At 47.1% G+C, this 23,654-nt stretch overlaps 1 protein-coding gene across 5 annotated transcripts in view; it reads right to left on the bottom strand.

Moving 5' to 3' along the window:
* Nucleotides 1–23,654, bottom strand: part of SRGAP2 (SLIT-ROBO Rho GTPase activating protein 2) — a 100,340-nt gene that overhangs the window by 56,700 nt on the left and 19,986 nt on the right. For all 5 annotated transcript variants that reach the window (XM_084302008.1, XM_084302009.1, XM_084302011.1 and 2 more), the window contains exons 2-3: nt 10,545–10,737; nt 1,719–1,881 (exon numbers count right to left, since the gene is read on the bottom strand). In XM_084302008.1, the coding sequence (XP_084158134.1) occupies nt 1,719–1,881; nt 10,545–10,737 (356 nt within the window). The remainder of the gene's footprint in view (nt 1–1,718; nt 1,882–10,544; nt 10,738–23,654) is intronic.

Genomic DNA, 23,654 nt, shown 5'->3' with positions numbered 1-23,654 from the left:
TCCTGCCCAACAGGAACAGTATCCATTTCCATTTCCATTTGCATCCTTTGCTGAGCCACCTTGCTCAAACACAGCCCTTGTTGAAATTCAGAGGAAAGATTACTTCTCCTTTAGAAGGATTAGTGGAATTGAAGAGTAGCTGCCATTCAATAATCCCATGTAAGTATCTAATCAACCATAATGTAATTACCAGAAAGTTTTAAAAGGTCGAAAAGGCCTTGGTATGATGTTACTTGGAAAAGAGAAGGTTCCTCCTCTACTCGGGCAATGAAGAAAAAACAAAAAAAGAATGCAACATTTCAGTGTTCTTCAAACTCTGTTGCTATCCATTAAGAACTGAAGAAGCAGGCACAGCAATGACAAGGAACGCAGCACTGCACTTATTTCCACTCTGCTATATAAATCATTTGCTGACACACACAAACACCTGCTGTGAAAGAGCAAACACACGCTGTCCTCCGGGTACCACACAATGCAACGCTGCTCCCTCCAGTGCATCTTGCCAGGAAATGCCGTGTGCAGTCCCCAGCATCGGTCCTTCTCCAGCAGTCTGACCTGACTGCAACACACAGAATCTCTTTATCAGTCAAAGCAACCCAGAGACGTTAAAAATATCTGAACGCTTTTTCCTCAACACATTTCAAAAGACTGTCAAAGCCCGGAGAAAAAAAAGCCAACGAGGCCTCCAATTACTGTCAAGGCTGCACCTAAAAGGATCTGAGTTTTGAAGTCCCACACGCTACTCGTGTGACCAGTTCTTAATGCAACAGCGGCAGAGCCCAACCACCAAAGGCAGACAGACACACATGAAAGCAGCCCAGGAAATTTTAATCAGGAGCGTTCCTCCCCCACGGCTCTCAGAGGCCGTGTGATTTAGGCTGAGTCCCACACCAGCTCCTTAGGAAGCCGGAGTCATTTTGCAAGCCCTTTCCTCAAGCAGCACGGCTGCAGAAATAACTCTCCGAGATCATGACACATTGCAAGGGGGTGGGCAGTGGGGGAAGAGAGATGGCTTTCCAAGTTTGAATCGCAATGTCTTTAACATGTCAACCAGCAGATGTTACAGCCATTGACAAATCTCTACAGAGACCAGGCATTACTGTTTAAAAGGAGTTTCAAAGCTTCCAGATCAGGTTTCCTCAACTGGAAGAACAGACTCTTAATAGAAAAACACCCGCCCACACTGTCCCACCTTTCTGTCTTTTTTTTTTTTTTTTTCCAGGTGGAAATCAAGGGGAGAGAAAAGGGAAAATGCTAACAAAAGACACCTCAGTTGCATTTTCGTCTTCTTCCAGAGAAGGACAATACATCATTTTATTGTCTGGCATAGTAGAAATTCTCCCTAATTTTTCTTTTAACAGTAGTTTCTCCTCCACTTTGGATATAAATTTATAAATTTGTCCTTGAAAGGTTGTTATGGATCACAGAGCTGAAAGCCTAGAAGATTTCTGTTTAAAGAAAGTCTCAAAGTGCACACAAAACTGTGAGCAGGCTAAGAGGAAAAACATTGCCTGAATTTAGACTAATCTCAATTGATCACCTTCAGGAAAAACCTAAAATACGAGGACCAGAAAACAATTAATCAAAGATAAGTCAAGCACAGTAGCGCACAAAGAGGAAAAAACACGTTAGGTACAGACAACAGTAAAGCCATCTGCCAGAAGTAATATCTAAAACTTTGCATTTTAGAAGGGCCAAGCAAAAAATCCATCGGTTACCTTCTTGAAGAGGCGCCCAGAATCCTCGCTGACCTGGACGAAGCGCGGGATGATGTTGTTGAGATAGATATCGCTCAGGGTCGTGTGGTCCCGGCTCTCCCGCTTCACTTGGTTTAACAGGAGGTTCCAGCAGTTCACTGGCGATAGCACGTTCTGGTCCTTCCTACAGAGGACATAAAATAGAAACACGAATTGGATGGCACTTCACCTCAGGCGGGCAAAATGAGTCTGTTAGTGATGTTCTGCACCTAAACACACACCAGGAACAGAGCTGCAGTGCACGTGGATCAGGTGAGGGAGACGGGAGCAGAGAAAGGCTCTAAAATGGTATTGCACGTACCCAAAATATGCCCTCAATTACACACGGCCACAAGCTTTTATCCCCCAACAAACAGATCAGACATATCAGGCAAGTGCAAGCTACAAGGATGCCAAATGTAGACTCTGATTTTTTCTTTTGAATCCAAGATCCACTGTCTCAAGCATTTGTGCTTTAACCACAAGCAAAAAAGATTTCAAGCATCCAGTCAGCCAAATAGCATCTGCATAGGAAACAAAACGTTATGTCTCATAGAAAACCATTTATGTGCAAGCAGCTGTACCTGTCCTGAGCAAAGAGAAAGCACTACTGCTACACCAAGCTTTATGCTCTCACCTTCAAACTTTCCCAACCTTTTTCTGGCTGATTCCCTGCTGCACCCTGCAGACAGGCACCACAAAGGGCAAAAGGGGGACAGGAGGAACCTCGGCTTATTTGGAGCAGCCAAACCAACACGGGAAATCATTTTATCTCCTGGAAGGAGTGAGGCATTTCTTCAGCCACCATTTCATACTAGATGAAAGCAGGGACGTTGGCAGTGAGCGGTCCTCCTGCAGCAGCTTGGGGCTGGCAGATCTGGGAGCGCTGACTGCAAGCTGCAATTCTCTCCAGATCTGCTTATCATTAGGTTACAGTACAGCGATGCTGATTTCTAAAGGAGTAAGTCAAATCTCTGGTGGGAAGCCAAGGCTCATCTTGCTTACTGTATGACATTCTACCAGATTTCCTTCCCCTTAAAAGAAAGGAGGTTCAATTTCCATTCAAAAAATGGCATATTCTGCACTTGAAAGGACAGCAACCTCTGCTGTAAGAAATGTCTGACATGGCAAAAACGTGAAAAATCTGGCAATGGCCATTTGCCACAGCTTTTCTCGTGACATCAGTGTTTGGAGCTGTAGTGCAATATGAATAATTTTAGAGAAAGAAGTACAGTTTCAAAACAGCTGATCCTGATGCTTTATTTCTTTTCCTTGAAAATAAATTAATAAATCAATGAAAAGCTCAGGAAACAACTGCAGCTTGTCATCTGGACATCTTCAAGGTTTGGAGCGAGCACGTGTATGTGCGTGTGTATATATAGGTAGTGGGAGAGGGTACAGGAAGGATACTGGGCATTTGGTTCTGGTGTTTTGAATAAAAACATAGAAAATAAGATGTGAGAAGGCATAGATTCAATTTAGACAATATTTGCCTTTGTACTCCGATGTCCCGTATTGTGGAGACTGCTGACACAGGCAAAACCAGATGGAACGATCAAAATGCAGAACTGCACAAGGCTGAAACTGCCAGATGTTGAGCTATATAAATCAAGCACTTGCCCCCCGATCTCCTGCAATCAGTGTTTGCAGCATACTGTTTGTTTTGTTAATATGCCAGAGAGCTAATTAGTAATTGAAGACCAGGCTGAGAGAGCTGTGAATCTTCCAGCACCCACCAGGCTGCAGCCAGACCCCAAAGGGCGCACGCACGGAGCGGGAGGGTCCAACTCCTGCTGGCACCCAGGACAAAAGCTGCCACAACAGACGGTAACATGCACCTAAGTTGTGCTGGTTTCTTATTATAATTTATTTTTTTCAATTTAGGCAAGACCAGAAGCAACATTTGACTTTCTTCCAACAAAAAGGAGGCTGAAGGAGGAGCTCCTCTGAGGAGCGGTGCTGTGTGTGCCATCACAGAGCCACCACCTCTGCCAGCAGGGGAACCGATGCCGGCAGGAGATGGGAAGTGAGCTAAGATTGCTCGTGAAGAGAAGTGTGTAAAGGGCAGTACAAAGAGATGCTAACAGCTGGGTGGTTTGCTCCTTTGCACCACTGCTCTACAAGGACCTTGCACACTGACTTTTTACCCTCGAAGCTGGAAGGGCCATAACCAACGCCAGTGATGCACCTACCGTAAGAAAGGTTGGGAACACACCTTCGGCAAGCAAAGCTACGGCTCCTGGCTAGCTGGTCTTGCTGTAGCTGTTGGAAACTGTGTCTGGGTTCCCCGAGCAGCCTGTTGCTGCCCCACCACTTCCTAAGAGCAGTGCAGCCCCCAGCTCGCCTCTTTGCACCCCTCCTTGCGCAGCGCCAGTCCAGAAGCACTCAGCTGCTTTGATCCCAAATATCCCCCGTGATGTTTTCTGTCTCATTACGCATTTTCTCTGCCCGTACCACCAAAAGCTCCTGAACAACCCTCGATGCCTCCACTCACAGAGCCTGGCCTTGAGCAGTTTGGAGCCCTGAGCACACGGAGCAAGGGCTCCAAGCGCAGTAAGAGCAGGCAAGAAGGCTTGCGAGTGAGCAGCCTGGTGAGAGTGCCCTGCTTTTCAGAGAAAAGCAAGGCAAAAATAGGAAAGAGAAGAGATGCAATAGTTAACCGGACAATCCCCAGCTGTCCAAGCTGCCGCACCACAACACCCGAAGCTATTCTAGGGCAGCGCATAGCACGAATACCAAGAGCCCATGAAAAAGTATGGTGAGTAAAATTGCTGGTGTCTAATGGCGCCAGATAGGTTGTTGACACACTCCATGTGGTTAGACATGAAAGGCCATCTTGCAGGAAAGACCGATCCCAAAGCCCACATGATTCTAATTTGCGACTGGGATTGTCACCTTAAGGTCTGCGCAGTCAGTGCCGCACCCTAATCTCAACCTCATGCAACCACAGCTCTGGGCTCTCTTAAGTTTTTTTTCTTTTAAATTCCTTTAATTTCTTGGTGTCTCTCGGTTTCGCTAACCCCTTCAGCACTTTGTTAAAACAGTCTGCCTCGCTTTTTTGTACGGGTTTTCTATTGTTACTGCTCGGTTTTTACGGAAAGCGAGAAAAAACTCCCCTCCTTTAATGGCCAGCGACAATTTTCTGAGCCCTGGTGAAAAAAAGACAAAGGAAGGCCTTAAGACGAGCTGCACAGAGACAAAACAGAAAAGGAAAGAGGCAGTTACTTGCTTCCGAGCTTCCAAATAGCCTTTAAGACTGCACATACATTAACTGTTAAACCACCTCCGAAACGCAGCATTTTCTGGGGTGGAACATGGCAACAGTTTTCACAACACAGAGCAGAAGTTATACAACTGTTTACAACAGACCATTTTCTATCATAACCACAAGCAGATGGCAGAGAAGCAAATTGTGATTTTCATTAACCATTTCAATTCTCGGAGGAGCTGGCAAATATATCCTGTTCCAGTTTCACATCGCCACAGAGAAGGAATGAAAAAGGGGAGAAAAAAAATGCGGCAGTGAGGGCTGGGTGTAACTGAGAGCAAGCTCGATTTCCACAGATTCTGCAGAAAGTCTGGAGCCGGTATTCTCGCTGACGTAGTGAATTCAGGGAGATACCCCGAGACTTCAGGGGCTGGCTCTGAGCTTTCCCCAAACGCTGGGGATTTCACATGCAGAGCAACTGTTCGACTCCAAGCTCCCCTCCAAGAGGAGGAGAAGGAAGATGCCAAGCTCCAGGTTTATTTCAAGCACTATTTATACTAGCTTAAAGATCGTGCGATGATAGCGAATCTCGAGAGTTTATTTAGGTTAGCCTAAATTACACCAGATCACAGCAATTGGGGGTGTTTGGGAACAGGAAGAGGAAGTTGTGCGCAGATTTTTAAGGAACCACAAAGTATGAAGCGCTGTGGTTTCTCGAGTGTTATCTTGATCGAGTCCTGTGCAGCTTCCACTTCAAAGGTTTCAGTTGATCTCCAAAGATCAGAAGGGAAGATTGAGTCCAAGTATCTGAAACTTCTTAATTAAATTACTCATTCAGACAAGGAACTCAGAGACGAGCAGAGATTTATCTGCTCTAAGGCAGGCAGGACGGAGTGACAAAAGCCAGGGACGTGTAATTGTGTACTGCAATGTAAACCCCATTCAGGGCTAGAGCACAAAATCTGTCTTAAGAAGCAGCCTCCTCCTCTTCCCATACGGGATAGAGAAGAAAAAACCCACGCCCACAGCCCGGGACTGGGAATGCTGCGTTTCCACGAGGAGCGCAGGATGCAGGGATGAGTCACAGGCAACTGAAGAAATTACAAATAGAGAGAAATGCAGAAATTAACATCGCCCCGGCACATCATCTGCGTGAAAAGGAAACTTCTCCAGCTGTTCTTCCTTCCAGACGAGGCTTTTTCAGCAAGTTTCATGGGGTCGCTGGGTGTTAGCATGCTCCAGCAGTGAACGAACAGCAGCCTGCAGGGTTTTACAGCCAGACGAGGCACCAGAAGTCCTCAAGCAGGGTAGAAGACATCGGTACGCTGTCCTTCTCCTGACATTTCCATCGCAGTACAGCTGACAAGTGCCTCTCAGCAGCAGCACGACTCCAAAAAAGCTGCTCGTAACCCAGGGCCACCAACAACCTCTGCCCCAGAGTGAAACTTTAAACACTGCCATGGAGAGAAAGACGGAGATGTCACCTCCTCAGAAAGCTGTCGGGCTCCACAGCCCCTGCTCCGCTCCTTGCTGTGCCAAACACCACCACGGTCCTGCCCAGGGCTCGCTGCAGTTTGTGCTGGCGATGCAGCCCGTTCAGCGAGGTCACTGAATGAATAATTCTTCACGCTCAGAAAAATCTTCCAAATGATGTTATTCGAAAGACTCAGAGTAAATGTTCCAGACCTCATTCCATCAAGAGGAATCACAGGCCAAAATAGCCTATGAGGGCACTTATCTATTACAACTCTAATCATATTGCAAATGAAGTCCGCCTGATCCAAGTGCTTTTGCTGAGAGCTCCCTCACAGCCTGCATCATCTCTCCTTTAAAGAAACCATTTCGCTTTTGGAGAACTAACGTTGAACTTCTCTGCAAAGTGCTGATGTGAACCGATGTTTGATTTCCCCTTAAAGCCGTCCTGACACTGCTCAGTGTTAACCGTACATTTGGGGAATCTGAAGCATGGCCATACACGCTGCTCCCTGCCCTTCTCTTCCCAAAGATTCCAGTTATGAACATCTGTTGTTTACAAGTCCTCAGCCTGAAGGTTGCCAGACTTATTCTGCATCTTCGACTTCAAGGCAAAGGCTGCCAGAAAGCCATCTGAGTTTCACGCTGGGATATCCTGGACACTCTGCTCTCCAGCTGACAATTGCTACTCTGATTTAAAACATGGCCTTAAAATAGCATCTTCTTCCCCCACCCTCTTTACATTTCACCCTCGGAAGGGCTCACCGAGGATTTGCTGGGGTTGTTATACTAACTGACACTTCAGAACAAAATGACCCGAAGGAAGAGCCTGGAGGGGCAGGTGGCAGGGGCTCGCTGCTGGCAGGGACCCCCAGGTCCAGCAGGGAGATGCTCTCTGCCGACACGGATGCTCTCATTTAACTGCTCTGGAAGAGGCCTTCAGTTCATCAGATAGCTAAGGAGTGATGCCTATGCCAAACTCTTGACTGACAAGCTCCTGTAACAACAGGAATTATAAGAATCGGGCTGTGATATGCATTTTTCCCCTCTAGCCCCTTACATCTTGCGTGAGGATATTTTCCAAGAGGTACTGAAGAAGCCTTACCAAATGAATGTTTTATTCTCTTTAAGTTTGTTCTAATTGAAAAACCATTTTTAAGAAGGAATAGGCAAAGGGAGGTCTAACAACCATGGTAGAGCAGTTAAAAGCAAGTCAAACCTGGGATATATCCAACTGTCATCAACTCCTGTGTCACCTTGGCTAAACCAATCTGTTCCCCCTCTTTGAGGATATAAAATGAGAAAAACATACACCTACCTCTGTAAATCACGTTAAGATGCTTCAGTGAGGCTACCTTCAAACTGTGCAACGTGCAAGCACCCTGTAAGCCCACCGCTGGCTGCACGCAGCTTGATTTTGAGACCCAACCACCCAGATTTCTACGCTGGCGTGGAAAACAGCCACCTGAGCAGCTTGCCCTGTGATGTGGCCACATGTAAGAAAAGTAAAACCCGTGTCATTCATTTGTTACACCTCGCACTGCTCCTTCCTTTACACGTGTGCTTTTTCCCATGCGTGCTGCAGGAAGCCACACGATCCCATGCGCAGGGTCGGGCTGAAGCCTCTCGCCCCTGACAGCGCTCCCTTAAACGAGCACACTCGGAGCAGCTCGGCAATTACATAATAGCTGTCGAGTATGAAAGCACAGGCAAATTACAGGGTTACTGCCTGACAAGTTTCCTCCTTGACAGTGTGTTATGAGATCTAAAAACTGCAAGTGACATGGTAAGCAGGCCCTGAATGATATGGTACTTTCCGACATAATTATCACGTTACCCAAGGAACATGCTATTACCGGGTATTTATAGGGTCGCAGCCATGCAATTACAGAGTAGCCACCAGCCTGTGCACATCTCAGTCATATAATACCAGATCCTTAGGTGGAGAGATCTGATGGCTGGCTTTGATCACATTGTCTTTTAGGGGGTTCCAGATTAGATTACAGCTTCGGCATCTACAGAACAGATATCGGGCAAGTTACTCCTCACTGGTCAGACAGGGCAGTGCTTGGGATGGGTCCTTATCATTGGCACTGCTTCCTTACTGATGTATTTTGACATATTTCTGAACGCTGAAGCTCTCTGAAGGAAGCGACCAAGCAAGCAGTAGATGGAGCTGCCCCGGGCACCTTTACAACTGCTCCACTGCTGCGACAAACTCTGCCCGCAGACCCGTCGGCCGTACAAAGCTGGGTTTTCTTCCCCTCCTTCCAGCTCTTAACCAAATGAACATATTGGAGAACTGGGACTCGAACCTTGCAGGGTAACGTATTCCCCAAGCGAGCTGCTTTCCTGCTAGGAGCCATCTGCTGCTAATGCAAGCAAAATCAGAAGAGCGAGCCCTGCCAGTCCCATGCGAAGCAAAGCGGAACGATGCTCAGGAACAGGTTCCAGAACTTGACCAGGACAGCAGGGACATCTGATCCACAAAATCAGGTGAAAGCTTTATGTGATGATAATAAAATCACCTGTCCAATTCAGGCTGCACCCAATAGCTAGAATATATAAGGACAAACGGATCAAAAAGCAGGGCCAGGGTTCAGTGAGGAAACTGCATTAGAAAAAAAAATTGTCTTTTAAATCTGCGCTACCACTGCCAGCATATTTAATTAACATGAAGCATGACACCATGCAGCATTCTGCGCCACTATGGTAACAGCTTCCACATTAAAAATTCAGTCTCGATCTCAAAATAGGAAGCAAACTTCATACGCCTTTCCCAACACTAAAAACTGAACACAAACGCATTTCTGCTGGATGTTTCATATCGTGTAATAGAAATGAAATCACCACAGCAAAATAAACTGAAAAGGATAACGTGGTGGAAAATCACAGTTCAGGACATTGTTTATTTAGTGCCATCCTAAAAGTTTGTGCAGAGCACGCCCAGATTATAGTTCTAAGACAAGTTTTGCTGTAACAGAAGAGGCAAATACCTCAGACGATCACTCTGTAGGTATGCAGAGTAACTCTGCTCTGCTTCTCAGACAGCTCCACTTAGGAGTCATGCTTTCCAGGCAACTTAGCACAATGTGCATTTTAAATGAGAACTGAAGTAAATGGCATCCAGGCTGTACAGCAAGGAAACTAAAATGGTGCCTTCTTGATGGTTTTCTCAAAAAGGGGTTTAGCTAAAAGGGCTGAAAAAGCTGAACATCACAGCCCCCCAGACACCACTGCAGAAATAAAGGCACGTCCCCACCGGGACACTGTGCTCCAGAGGCAGATGAGATGGATCCTGCCTGAGGACAGACCCATCCCCCTGGAGCCGAGCTGATTCACACCGCGGGGCTGCTCGTGCCATTCCCCAGCTGCTACCCAACGAGGGAGCCCAGCGAGCCCCAAAGCTGGTGGCACCCCACAGCCCTAAACCCCATTCAGCAGGACAGGCACGAGTCTGTGCTAGAAGAGGAGAGCTGATTCCATGGAACCACATCCGATGGGCGTTACTCACCCCAGCCCAAATAGCTGCGTGGGGAACAACCGAAGCAATACTGCCAGACCTACCTGCACATAATGTTTCCAGCAGGTGAGACAACTGATTGCCAAGGAAGGTGCCTTCAGATTGCGATCGAGTCCCATCCAGGAATCCTCCTCCCACCTCCCCAAATGGCACAGCTTTATTTAAAAGCATTATTGTCTTGAATTTGCTACTATTTTAAAGTGACATTCTTTTAAATCCTACACTAAGTATGTGCAGGATATTAAAAACAGAGCGATGCTATGGCAAATCGCAACACGTAACAGATCAGAAACAATTGAAAATGAGAATAAAGACGCTGACTCTGAAGGAAATCCTGGTTTTGTCCATCAATTTGGTGTACAACTTTGCCCACCTTCCCAAGAAAATTGCTTCTTTTAGATTGTACCAATTTTTACCATTCTGTTCCCCATGGACAACATATGACCTACTAGGAATTACTGAATGTGAAATGGGTTGTGTGTTTATAATGAACTTGGGAAACACTTTTGCTGTATCAGTTCTCTTTTTGCATTCCTCCATCAGCAACCACATATGCAAGAAAAAAAAAAAAAAAAAGGACAAAAACAGAAGGCAAATACTCTACTTGAATTGCTGGTCTTTGGTGCTCCTAGTTTTAGCCAGGAATCTCTCAGCCAACTTCTCCAAATTCCTCGAGTAATCCATCTCAATCTCTGCCTTCTTGCGGAAGAAATCCTGCAAGTCCTGCAGTAACTGGACCCGAAGCTCACACTGTTGGTCAAGGCATTTCAGCTGCTCTACCAGTTGGGCACGGATCTCTGTAACAAACAAAAGCACTACAGATTAAACAAAATCCCATTAGAGAAAGCACCATACAAACTCTCCAGAAAAATACGGTTAAAAATATGCTCCCTCTTTAGTAATACATCAGCAAAGCTCTGTTACGATTAACTACATCCACAGACAGAAAATGATTGCAATTGCAGCTCGGATGCGCCGGTCACAGGAAAGCCATCCAGCAACCTGCACTGCGGTGCGCCCGTCTTCGAGCAGAGCTTTCCTGCAGAGGAGTGCATCGGTTACAAGTGTCAAGTGCATTTTTGGCGTTAAGAAGAAGCGGTCACTGCCTAAAAATGTACTGAATCTCAGTCTGGAAAAAGGACCGAATGCTGCAATCCCCCACATCAGCCCAGAAAAGCACTTCAGGGAATTTCGATCAAATTCCTTTGCAGACTCCTCTTGATGCAGAAACAAGATGCTGTGCGTACTGGGGCACTCCCCGAAGGCACCACTTTGGGGTTATTCAGTTAGTTACCGAGTCTCCAGCTGCGCAGCTCTCATCATAAGCCAGGCCATGAAAACAGACAGACACCCCTTTGGAGAGCCAACGTGTTCGCACGTCCCACTGGGGAATTACCGCCGGGAAGGCTAGCTTGCTGTTAAAAGATCTCCGAGTAACACGTTTATGGCTAAAGGACACACACGGCAGGAACAGATCCAAGTGTTAATACCATTATGCATCATTGTTACTGAAGACTGCTGTTGTATCTGCACAGGATTTTATCAACTGTTTTGAAAACATTTTGCAACCACGGAGGTTTCTCACGTTGGCCATTTAGGACAGGCTGTTAGTTCCCTTATCTCACTGGTTTGGGACTGAGGGACAGCAGTGAAATGATTTCCTCATGGTCAAACAGGGCAACAAAACAGCCAAAATGCATCAGTCCCTTACTCTGAAAACATGGAAACGCTCGGTGTTGCAGCTAGGAGAGGTTATTAAATAGGCAATAAGCTCAACAGGAAAATAATAAGGTGTGCACTTTCATCTGCAGATCTTTGAGCTGCTAGAGACACCCACTATTGCTAGAGAGCGACTGCTGCGCTGCCCAGGGCGTCTCCCGGCTGTGCTGCTCCAAGCAGAATTCGCTCAGCAGGGAAGAAACCAGAGCTCGTGGCACTCGCGTGCACGGCTCTGTCCATGGCCGCGCATCCCAACTGCACGCCCGGCTTTGACCACCACCACAACTGCAGATGGGGAAGTACATGTATCATTTCCCAAACGCAACTTTTTAATCAGCGACTCCGTTGCTAATCCCCGAAACACGTAATGACAGAGGCAGCCTGGCGTCCTCGGCATGCCTGTCCCTTTGCCCAACGAAACCACACTGACCTCTGAGCACTTCTCTCTTTGCCTTGGTTCGTGCTCACATCTGCGGGACCAAACAGCTTCGGAGGGTGGAGGATCTCTACCGAAGGCAGCGTGCATCTTTGTTTTAGGGACTCAAAAACCCCAACCACGTGTATACAATGATGGCTCCTACAGGCTGCCCAACAAAAACAACCTACAGACGTGGATTTCTCAAGCCTGAAGATGACCTCTATGAGCACTCCAACCTGTGCAGACCACTTCTCCTTCCGCGCCCTACCTGCGGCCACATGCAGCCCTCACAGCACGGAGGTGGCAAAGCCTAAACAACAAACCCGAGCAGTCGAAACCGCCACGGGTGGGCAGAGCTCTCCAACCTCAATTCCTTTCTTGGGAGAGAATTTTAGAGAACAGGAAACTTCTGTCCCTTCATCAGGAAACACAACTACGGGTGAACACACAAGCCCGAGCTGCTGCATACTTCTTTAATGAAAACCACTTCGGCACATTCATTTCTCCCGGGGAAGGGAAGCGTCAGTGCCACTTCCCCCTCCTGCGCGGACGGCTGCGACCTGGGGACAGGGCCTTGCTCCTGGAGCCAGGGGGGATCCTCGGCCCCACAGGGCTTGATCCTGGTGGTGGGTGCTGAACCTGCTTGGGAGCGTGGGGGGCACAGGCTGCAGCACCCGGCTCCTGGCGGGTTTGTCACCCAGTTCTGGCTAGCAGAAGTAATTTGGGACTAACAGGGGCTGGGAGGGGCACAGGGAAAGAACAAAGGCTTATGTGCATTAGATTTGCTAGCACTTACTTAAGAAGCTTGCTGCCTGGTGCTGAACATAACGCTGTACACATACAGACACACGACCACAGCCGTGCCACCCTTCTGGCTGCTGCTGGCCCCCAGCCACCCCCAGGGGACCAAAGCCCGACCACCAGGGAGATCCATCCCCGGCTCAAACAGAACGACCAACCCTCTTCAGCCCCTTCTGCCCCCTCCCAGCAGCCAGCTACCAGCAGAAAAAGCACAGCTTCCCAGACACCAGGAGCTCTCGAAGCCCGACAGGTCAGCAGAGCACACGCTGCAGTATTAAAACCAAGTCCTTGGCTCTCAGGGCGCAATATTTCACGCACAGCTCTGCTGCTAAAGAACTAGTAACCTTTTCCTTTAGGAAAAAGTGTGATATCAGCACTTTCTCATCATAAATAAACTCACTGTTGGGTGTTTTTTTGAGGGAAGCAGCAGCAGCTGATTGGGCTCCCCGGGGAACAATGCGCGATTCAGCTCCGGCGCATCGCAGCCCCTCGTGCCGCGCAGGGAAGGGCAACCTTGCTCATCTTTCACACACACACACCACGCAGGACCTCGCCGCAAAATAAAATCAAGAATGCAGGAATTTCCTGAGGCTTACTGGGCTTTCGGGAGCACACAGTGCCTGCTTGTTTTCCCGCTGCTTACACAAGCAGAAGATGTTTTTTTCAGACCCGCTCCGGGAACGCAGCGAGGCGCAGAGCGGGGCCGGGCGCTGCAAGCCACGCGTCGCCCCTTGCACTGCGTGTCCGCAGTCACAAAAAACACTCCAATTTTGAATTCACTGCTCCTCCATCTTTTAATTTACCTGGGCTATGAGGTTAACAGCCGCTTGAAACCACCAAAAAGCCTTCCACCTTCGCTGAAGCTCGAAGGCCTTGGGAAAGCTCGATCCCACCCGCAGCGACCATTCGAGCTGAGGCTGCGTGGCTGCTGCCAGCTCTGTGGGACAGGGGGTGAACAAGCACGTTCAATTCAAGGCCAAGAAGCCCGCAGAAGAACTGGGGTTAAACATCAGGTATTATGCTCACAGTAAGCCTTGCCCTGTATCGCAGAGTCCCTGCTATCCCATTTCAAGCCCACGTGCCTGACAAGCACATAATTAAGACATCCCTAGCAGCAGCAGCAAAGTTTTCCATCCACTTAAAACAAACGCATTTATTCACTTCCAGCATCAGGTCATAAAGTCACCTGGGTCACGGAAGGACAGCACATTGTATAATCCGAGACAATTGCGTATTTTATTTTTGTAATCCTTTCTGCAATTAGCTTTCCAGCATTCCCCGTAGCATTCAGCAGGCATGGCCAGTTAGTAACGAATTTTTTGGTAGGAAATATCTCCTACCTTCCGTATTTTAGAAACATTTGCCATTCTCAATATTTATAATCTATTTCACTTTTATTTTTCCTCATTTTAACCACCACCACAGCCTAGGAAGTATTGATAGGCACAAGTGATACTGCATTATCATTAAGGTAACTGTCCCCAAATTAAATTATAAGAACTATTTCTTAAATGGTTCCTCTAATACTTTCATGCAAAGGTCATCACCTCTCGTTTCCATCACAGACACTACACCTCCTTGGGACTTTTACAATGCTAAGGCTACAGCCAACAATAGAGCTAAAAAACTTAACTTGATACCAAATAAAGTGCAGACTTCATTGCTGTCGTGCTGTATACACGGGGAAACATTAGCTTCCAGCAGCTCCTTTGCTCCTTAAGAATGATGAAAACAGCTGCAGAGTCTGCAGAAGGTAGAATTACTTCTTTCCCTCTTATAAGCACGTTACGGATGTCGAGGGAGAACAGGGGAACCAAGACCAAAGGTCTCAATGGTGAATCGGAGCCCCCACCACGCTGGGTACCAGGAGATGGCACGAGGAGCCCGAGCTCCTCACATCTCCGCACATCCACGCGGCAGCTTTCTCAGGACGTCCCCACCCCGCTCCCAAACACCCCAGTTTAGGAAGGTGACGGCCTTGGGAAAGGAGTGGGATGAGAGCGAAGCAGACCAAGCCACCCCCAGCTCCCGCCCAGCTTCAAAGCGATGCTCTCGCCCACACAGCTCCCAGCCCCGCCGCGCGCTCGCCTCGCCGTGGTGGTGCCCTGGGACGGCCCTGGAGGACCCGTCCTCCTCCTGGCTTCGTGCAAACCGAGGACAGGCAGGAGGCAGATCAACATCACGGCACAGAACCAGGCCACGAACAGGATGGTGGAAGGCTGCAGACCGTGGCTCCGCACAGAAGCAGCACTTACACAGAACTGAAAGTCACCGAGCATCAAATCCCCAGCTTGGATCTGATCTCGGGCTATTCAGCAGCATGTGGAAGACAAAGCAGTCCGGAATGAACAAAGTCTCCACTTCGTAGAGAAGATGAGCAGTGATTTTAGCCGTGATGCCTCGTCTGCGACAAGTTGCTGAAAGTCCTGTCTCCTGAAATCAGAGCTTTAGGCTAAGGGCACAGCTCAGTTTGAAATCAGACCTCCGCTTTCAAAAATTAAAACCCAACCAACTCCACACCTTTGAATACAAGTTATAACCATCTAAATATACAAATAAGGTTCAGAAAATGCTTTAGAGTACATATTTTGAAATATTCCCAGAACACTACTCATTGCTAAGGGTTCTTCACATCTCCCCAACACCATACACAAGAAAAGTCCCAGTCCAAAAATGAACAACTTCGTAGCTTTATGAAAATGCTCTCAATTACTTTTTTAAATTTGATTATATGTAGCGCTGTGACAAACGATGGCCTGAGCTATGCTGGCTATGGCTGGGAGGCTTGGAGATTTAGAAAAGCCTTTATACTGGAACAGGGAGAATGTCACGGGAAGAACTGCTGTGCTAGCAGAAAGCTGTTGATCATCACAGACTTAAAAGTCTGCCCAGTAATCTAAGAACTCAGCTTTGAAGTGAAAATGATAAGAGGAGGAAATACAGCCTTTTGTTTAAGACCAGAGCCGGGAGGGAGATTTGGGCTCAGGTTCATAATCCTGTCAAAAACTGCACACGCTGGAACAAGGTAAATTTTCCTTTAAAAATGTGATACTCGTTACCCATTGGAGAAATATTAACATCGGGTAATTCACGTTATAACTGTAGAGGGAATCTTGTCAAATAGATATAAACATAATTACAGGCATTAGTCACTGAAATTCTCTCTAATATAGCTTGTGGTAAAATCGCTCTGAGGGGTAAGATGAGTGCTTGAAGCTTCGTGTGTGTGAAGGAAAAGAAGAGGGTACAAGGCATGCCAAAAAGCAAGAAGTTAAGGCTAGCGCCAGTGAACTACCAAGGACACTCATCTGTTCTTTGCATACCGACATCCTACCATTTGCATCACTAATTGCTTGGGTCTGCTCGATTTTCCAGGCACGACAAAAGAGCCACTGAAGGGAGGGAGGCAGCTGGGGCTTGCAGCGCTCAGTCCGGTTGTGAAACACCTCAACCACAAGGGTGGCCGGGGAATTTCAGAGTTTTGAACACCCTTCAACTAGAACCCCACTGAACGCAGCAAACCCATGGATCTGTTTTCCACACCTGTACAAAAGAACCACTCATCTGCAATGCACAGGCTGCAAGCTGATGCGAGGCTTCAGATCGACGAAGCTTTCAATCCAATTCCCCAAAATTAAGCAACTGAACATGGTGACCAAGTTACCAAGACATTTAATCCACAAAGAATTCAAATTAAATATTTAGGTTTTTTGTCTACCGGAACGGTCGCGAAAGCCTCTCTTGCTGTTATCAAAACACAGTGCACGCTGTTGACTTTCCAGGGAGGATGTTTAAAAACAGGATCCAGATTAAATTACCCAGGGCAGGGATTTGCTGCCCTGATTTCAACTGCAGAGCGAGGATATCTCCTCCTGCGGGCAAGCACGACCAAAGTCCTCCTTCCTGTGCCTAACCCCTGCTGTGCATAAAAACCCTGGTAAGCGTAACGTGGCCGAGTACATCAGGTCTGTAACGTTTTTAGGTCCCACAACCATTTATTCCAAACAGATAAAAATTAATATTTTTTCAAACGAGTACAAAACAAAAGCGCGGACTGCAAGGAGCAGGAGCATTTCCACGCCTTGTGTCTGCAGGAAGTCTCCCAGCTATTTTAGGATCCTCTGTACTCAGTTAAAGGTCTCCCCCTGATGACATCAAGCCAAAAGAAGCCTCGGACAAACCTCTGCTTATACTTTCTGAATGCTGGATAAAATATTAGAAATGAGTGGTAAAACTACTCTTTATTGCTAATTTTCAGCTGGGATTTATAAAATTAAAAAAATAAGGGTGATTTTGACACGTAGACCATTAGCAGAAGCAAAGCACCACTCGCACGCACACCAGTTCACGTCCTTGGTACTCAGAAAATAATTCCTGCTGACCAACTCCTCGTAGCCTCCAGCACCGAGCAGCCCGAGCCCTCGTGCTCCAGGAACAGAAATTGCTTTGGGCCCATGAAGCAGCTTGAAATAACATGTTCTTCAAACAACTTTTTAATAGTTATTTGAACAGCTTCCTCCCCTGCACGGTGCTGAATCCAACACTGCATAGACGGCCAAAGATTTGGTGAACATTTTTAAAGCACACACAAAAACCCCTTATATGAAATACTCCCTCCTTTTCTGGCCCAAGCACGCCAGTCTCGCTGAAGCACGGTGCTCTCAGATATTTTTCATCTGATTCTCCTACTGCCCACTCAAACCTTTCTCCCAGAATTTATTTATCGTAGAAAGAAGAGATTCTTTCCTGAAAGGCTGGTGTGTGAACTACACAAAGGGGCAGCTAACAGTGCAAGGAGCCTGGGTGTGTGCTCCCCAAAACGGCAAGTCAGCACAAGGGAACAAAGGCAGCGAGGAATAAAACAAAGTGCATGCCGAAAAACATTTTCAACCCAAGATACTCCCCATGTCTCACAAAACCAAGGCTGGCCACTGCTGAAAGCCAGCGCCTGGACCCGTTCTGCCCGGGGAGAGGGCAGTGGCGGGGATTTCCACAGGGCGTTGCACGAGGCGCTGACGCAGAGGAAGCGATGCTGAGCTGCTCCCGGCCCCCGAAACCCCGTCCCCGCCTTCAGCCCTCCCTGCCACCGGCCTGCACCACTGCAGGAATCGCCCTCGATCGCGGCCGGGCAATAAATCATCCCGCTGTCTGATGCTGGAGGGAGCTGGGGCTCGAGCAAATGTTTTTTAAAGTGACAGAGGTTTTTATCAACAGCTCGCCCAGATCTATCAGAGCCACAATTCAATTCTGCTTTGCTCAGTTGTCGGCAGGAACCAGAGTAATTGCATCAGAGACTTTGGGTCTTCACCAAGGTGGCTTAGGGGCAGAGGGCTCCCAAGGGCACAGCATCCCTGCTGGAGCACGGGGCTGCACGTGGCAGCTTCCTTCCTTTCATCTGCTCAGTAAAGCACCCCACTCCTTCAAGATGCTTTTCCAATAAGCACGGGCAGGGTAGAGCAACACTGGAAATAATTAAAGTTGGCTGATGGTCTCAAAGCCCAAAGACAGCCTGATTTATTTGAAAATCTCACAGTCCAGAAGCCATCACGGGAGCATTCTGCATCGACCCAGGTTGTACAAAATGCAATAGGATGCCACTTCGCCACCCCTGGGGTGATCTGAGAATCTTCTAACACCTACACTGCTAACATCAGTGCCAAGAGACAAGTTCTCCCACTCCTGCCCTGTTCCCAATAAGAATAATGCCTAAAAGCTGTGCATCTTCCCATGGCATGTCTACAATCCCATGTTTGACAGCATTGACAAGTGCTGAGTCTGGCATCGAAAGCAGATTTCATGCTTTGACAGGTTTACTTCAGCAAGCCGTATTCTGCACCTTGCAACCATTTAAACCAGGCGTGCTTTCTGTGCACGCATCATGGTGTATGGCCTAGGTCTTATCAGTTCCCAGAAACTTCGTTTCAGTGCCTACTGACATAATCACTGCAGGGGGGAAACAAAACCAGACACACTATATATATACACACAGCATATTTTCAAGAAAGCTGCGAGTCTGGGGAAGGCTCAGGATCTACAACCACCCTGAGCTTCCCCATGGAAGCATCAGAGTGCGAGAACTAATCAGGCCAACCAGAAAGTGTGGGAAATTCACAGGAATCCACTTCAGAAACTCCATTAATTCATGTGTGAGCGCTGAGCCGGCTGGGCGTGGGGAGGGAGGGAGAGGAGCCAGGTACTCGGCTCTTGTTTCAAAACAGAGAGCCCATTTGAATGAAGAATGTTGTGCTGCAGTGTTGCAGGCAGCACAAAGGAAGTTACATTCCTGCGTAAAGGGAGAGGCTGGCACTCGCTTTACACAGAAAGGTTTATTTATGCTAGAATGGAAATCCAGCCCGGGATCAGCAGAACAGGTCCCACAGAGGCAGCGGCTGAGCTGCTGCCTGGATGGGTGCAAGGGCTGCGGGACTCGGGTCTGGTTCTTCTCTCGGTCCTGTCCTGCATTTGCAGCCTGCTGTTGGAAACCTGTGCCTTCTTGAAGAAACTGGGGGAAAAAACACCAGCTGAAACTGCCCAACTCTATCTTAAAATCTCTCCATAAAGCAGGAGATTTAGAATCCCTATAGGATTCCATCCTTCATGTATGGTGCCACTGCCTCTTCTTATTGTCGAAGCAGGACAAGTAATTTCCATGCCAAACACTCCTGCTCTAACAAGTAATTAAAGCTTCCACCTTTTCGTCCATTTATAAAGCTACTGAGTCCAGAAATATTTGGGTGTCACTGAAGTGCTCCAGCACGAGACCTTCATAGGTCTTCATTCAAACCAAGCATTAAGATTTCATCTACCAGTGGTGATTACAACAAGTGAAACAACTGCTCATTTTGCTTTCCAGAAGTGGTTTTTCTTTTTTTTTTATTTTTTATTTTTTAAAAAAGTGTTTCAGCTACATTATGCCAAACATTGCGAGGCTTTTATTTTAATGGTGGAACAGTACTAAACTGAATTGAATTATTCATCAGAAATGTGTAATGTGATCATTATTTCTGGCATTTGCCATATATTCTTGCCGCCTCAGTTCACTTCAGGAATCCCAAATTAAACTCACTATTTCTCTATACAGCTTTAGACTACTGTGCTCACATGCACAGACATGAATATGTACAGATGAGAAAGGGACGTACAGACACACACAGCCTCATGAAATCCTCTGCAGCACTAAGCATTTCTTTGGTACAGACCAAATTTCCCAGACCCAATCCCCACCTTTATCTTTGGTCCTTGTGCAAAACACTTTGGTAATTTTACATGCTGATCTTCCACTTCTCTGCCTTTCAAGAGTACTCCAAAGGTTAGGTAACATTTTGAAGTGCTAAACTCAGAGGCAAGAAACCAAACGTGAAAAATTATTACTTCTTCCCAATTTGTAAGACCAGGTATTTACATTTTTACACACAGATATTTCATGCAAAGTAAAGTTAAATGCATTTTTCAAATCAATAAAATTGCTAAGAACAAAAGCGGCAATTAATGAGTTACACGTTTTAATCTCTTCGATGAAAGGAAAATCCTTCGGTGAATTGTGTCATATATTTAGACATACAAACAGAATGATTAATGCTGCTGTCTAATTTAATTTCACCTCAGGATTTCTTCTCCTCCCTCTCCTCTTTGGTAACTAACACATTAACATGCATAAATGATCAAGAAATAAATGAAGAGGAACAGAAAGGGACGTGTAAACACTCCTCAAGCACGGCACAGTAAGCTCCATTTCCAAATCCCTTCCAGTAGACTGCCAACATCCACGGTCATCTCCGGCAGCGAGGGGCAAGAGAAGGCAGGGCTCGGTTTCGTAACCGCATCAGCATTTTTCATCCTTCCGTAGCATTTCAGTTGACATTTGGAAGACCCATCACCATTTCACCCCGAACAGAAGAGGCTCCAGACCCACCTGAGCGCCCGTGGCCGAGCGGCGCGGTGACGGAGCCAGCCGCGGGCCAGCAGCCCGGGAACCCACGCCGACGAACCATCCAGGACGGCCTCGGGAGGCCTCGGTGTGGCAGGGAGGCCGGTGGCCGGCCGGAGAAGCCAGTGCCACCAGCCAAATCCCTGCCAGAGGCCCGGGCTGGCCCTCGCCACCTCCCCTGTCGGTCCCGGCGCAGACGCTGTCGCCGCGCGCCTTGCTTTTGAGATCTATTAATTAGCCCTAAGCATTCCGGGAGAGGTGAATAATGAGCATCCTTGCAGATGGCTCACAGATGACTTCAACAGGATGAAAAAGGCCCAAGTCATCTGCCCGAGGCAGCAGTGGACACTAATGACAGTGCGTTTCCATTCCAGTCACCTCTTGTTTTCCTGGGTGCAGTAACTACCACCTGCCATTACACCAAACCCATTACATAAAATCAAAGTAATGAATCTTTAAACTGGCACCAATGTTTATGATAAATCAATCTTAACTGGTTACATAAGAAATCAAATTGGAGCATTGTTTTTAATTCATCTGTAGCACAGCTAAAGTAATAGAAGATAAGCCTTATTTAAAACCACAGAAAAAAAGTTTACATAAAAATTTCGCTCCAGCCTCTTGATTTCTTGCTCGGTACTTGCTCATAATCATAAGTAGTTTATGCCAGGAATGCTCAATGAAAGCAATGGTAGCACAAGCAGGCTGTTTCAATGTCACCCACCACAGGAAAGATGGACATAATTCCATTAGCGTTATAAGTATTCAGCAGTGTACATGAAGGCCTGCCATCTTTAAATGAACTTACATTTTACTCCATAGCACCTCTTGTAAAGATGGAAAATGAATATTTGACAGAGCCCTCAAAGCACAAATTAGGTAAATCCTTGTTTTTCTATCAGTTCTTTGTCAGCTGTAGCAACACCCATTCATCGGTGCAGCTTAGAACAGGACAGGAACAAGGATGTGCTCATTTTTTGTTTGCCTTTGTCAGAAAACTGGCATCAAAACTCCTTTTTTGTTAATAAATTATTCAGAGTTCAATAAAAGCAAATGGTGTCACATCTACTTTATGGAACATGAATAAGGTTCTATCTATGTTATTTGTACACTTGCAAATTTGTGCAATAAAATTAAAACCTTCATCTGAAAAGTTGTTTCTTCTCAGCTGCCTCCTGCTCCCCTTGGCAAAAGGCACTTGTTTCCCAGAAAAAGCACTTCCAAAGATACACAAATGCAACCCAGCAGACAAATTGCAGCTATTCATTAAAATGATCACAGAAATGCAAGAGTGGAAAGAAAAAAAAAAAAAAAAAAACACACAAAACAGGAAAAACACACTTTTTTTGTATATCTTTGAAGTAAATTATAGCCAGAGTATAAGATGTGAAATAAGGTCTGATTCCTAGCACTGACTGGATTACAGAATCAGCCTATTTCATGCAAGCAAGCATCCCATGCAGCAGGCACCAAGTACGTGCTCACTGAAGTGGAATATTGTCCAGTGTCACTTCCTGCCACTCCTGAGAAGTCAAAAGGATCCTTTTCATCAAACAGACGGAAGGGGGGGCAAAGGGAAGGAAATAATCTTGCTCTTATACTGCGTTTGAAAGACAGGACAGCAGACTGCAGAGAAAACGCGTTTGTTTGAAACATCTGAATAAGGCTGCACACGAGTTAAAGCTCTGCAGGATTTGATGTCCCCAGAAAAATTCAGCCCCAGACTATCCGAAAAATTTTGACAATTAATGTTCTCACTATGAGAAGAAACACACGAGGACCTGAAGCCCTACAGTGCCCACCAACATTTTTATGCAGCAGCCAGCCCCAAGCTGACCACAACCATGTCCCAAAGGGGGGCATGAAGCCCAGTGGTGCAGAAATAGACACCTCTCCTTGCCTGCCTGGAGCGGTGTGGGCACTGCTGCAGCTTCCCCAGCCTGCCTGCGACCCCACACCTGAGGTTTTAACTCTATGAACTGTGTCAGGAGGGTTTTAGCACCCACCACAGATACCCAGGCGGACGAAAGGCCTTCGGTGCCTGGTGAAACGTGGTCGGCCTTCCTGCAAGGCTGGGGCAGCTCAGCGGGGCTGTCACCAACACCATCTCCTCCTGGGGTTTCACTGGAAGAGAGGAAAGACCCACTCGGCCAAGCATTTCTGACTCTTGCTTCACTCCTTTGCTTCTCCACATACTCTCAAGCACAGACACCGCTCCTGTTTACTGTGCTGTGCACAAACAGCTGCTGTGCCGGGCCCTGCAGTTCAGCCTCCACTCCCTCGCACTGCGCTGCGCTGCCTTCAGCTGCCCAAAATCCCCCAAAATCTGCTCAGCAAACCAACCCCTCCCTTGTTTTTTTGGATCGGAGCCCCAGAACACCTTGCTGCATGTGGGCATATTTCTCATTTGTGCAGAGCAACCCAGGGCAGTGCCACGCTGGGTGCCCCCCCCCCCCACAGCTCGCGCTGTGCTGGAGGCCTGGTTGGCCGCACGCTCCATTTTGCGTCTGCTTAACGCGACTCCACAGAAACAATTCAGTCCCTAGAAAACACACCAGAAAAAATTAAGATTTATTAAAACCATTTGGACAGGAGGAAACCAAAGCACACGTAACCCATTCACTGTTACAGTTCAGATCCTGGGTGTGACTTATTTACTCTTGCTATTTGAAGCTCCAGCAATCTGCCAAAATGAACGGCTGAAAAAGCCCCATACAGCATAAGCCAAAGTCAACACGGAAGGCAGGAGCTAAGCCTTCGGCTTCAGCTCTTCTGCCAGGCCTCGTTAAAAGGAATGTTTATGTTGGTTCATTTACCGGGGACTTAAAAAAACACGCCCAAATAAACCA

The sequence above is a fragment of the Netta rufina genome (genome assembly GCF_964035555.1).
Source record: "Netta rufina genome assembly, chromosome: 26".
In the NCBI taxonomy this organism is placed as follows: domain Eukaryota; kingdom Metazoa; phylum Chordata; class Aves; order Anseriformes; family Anatidae; genus Netta; species Netta rufina.
This window is presented reverse-complemented; position numbering and strand designations above follow the sequence as displayed.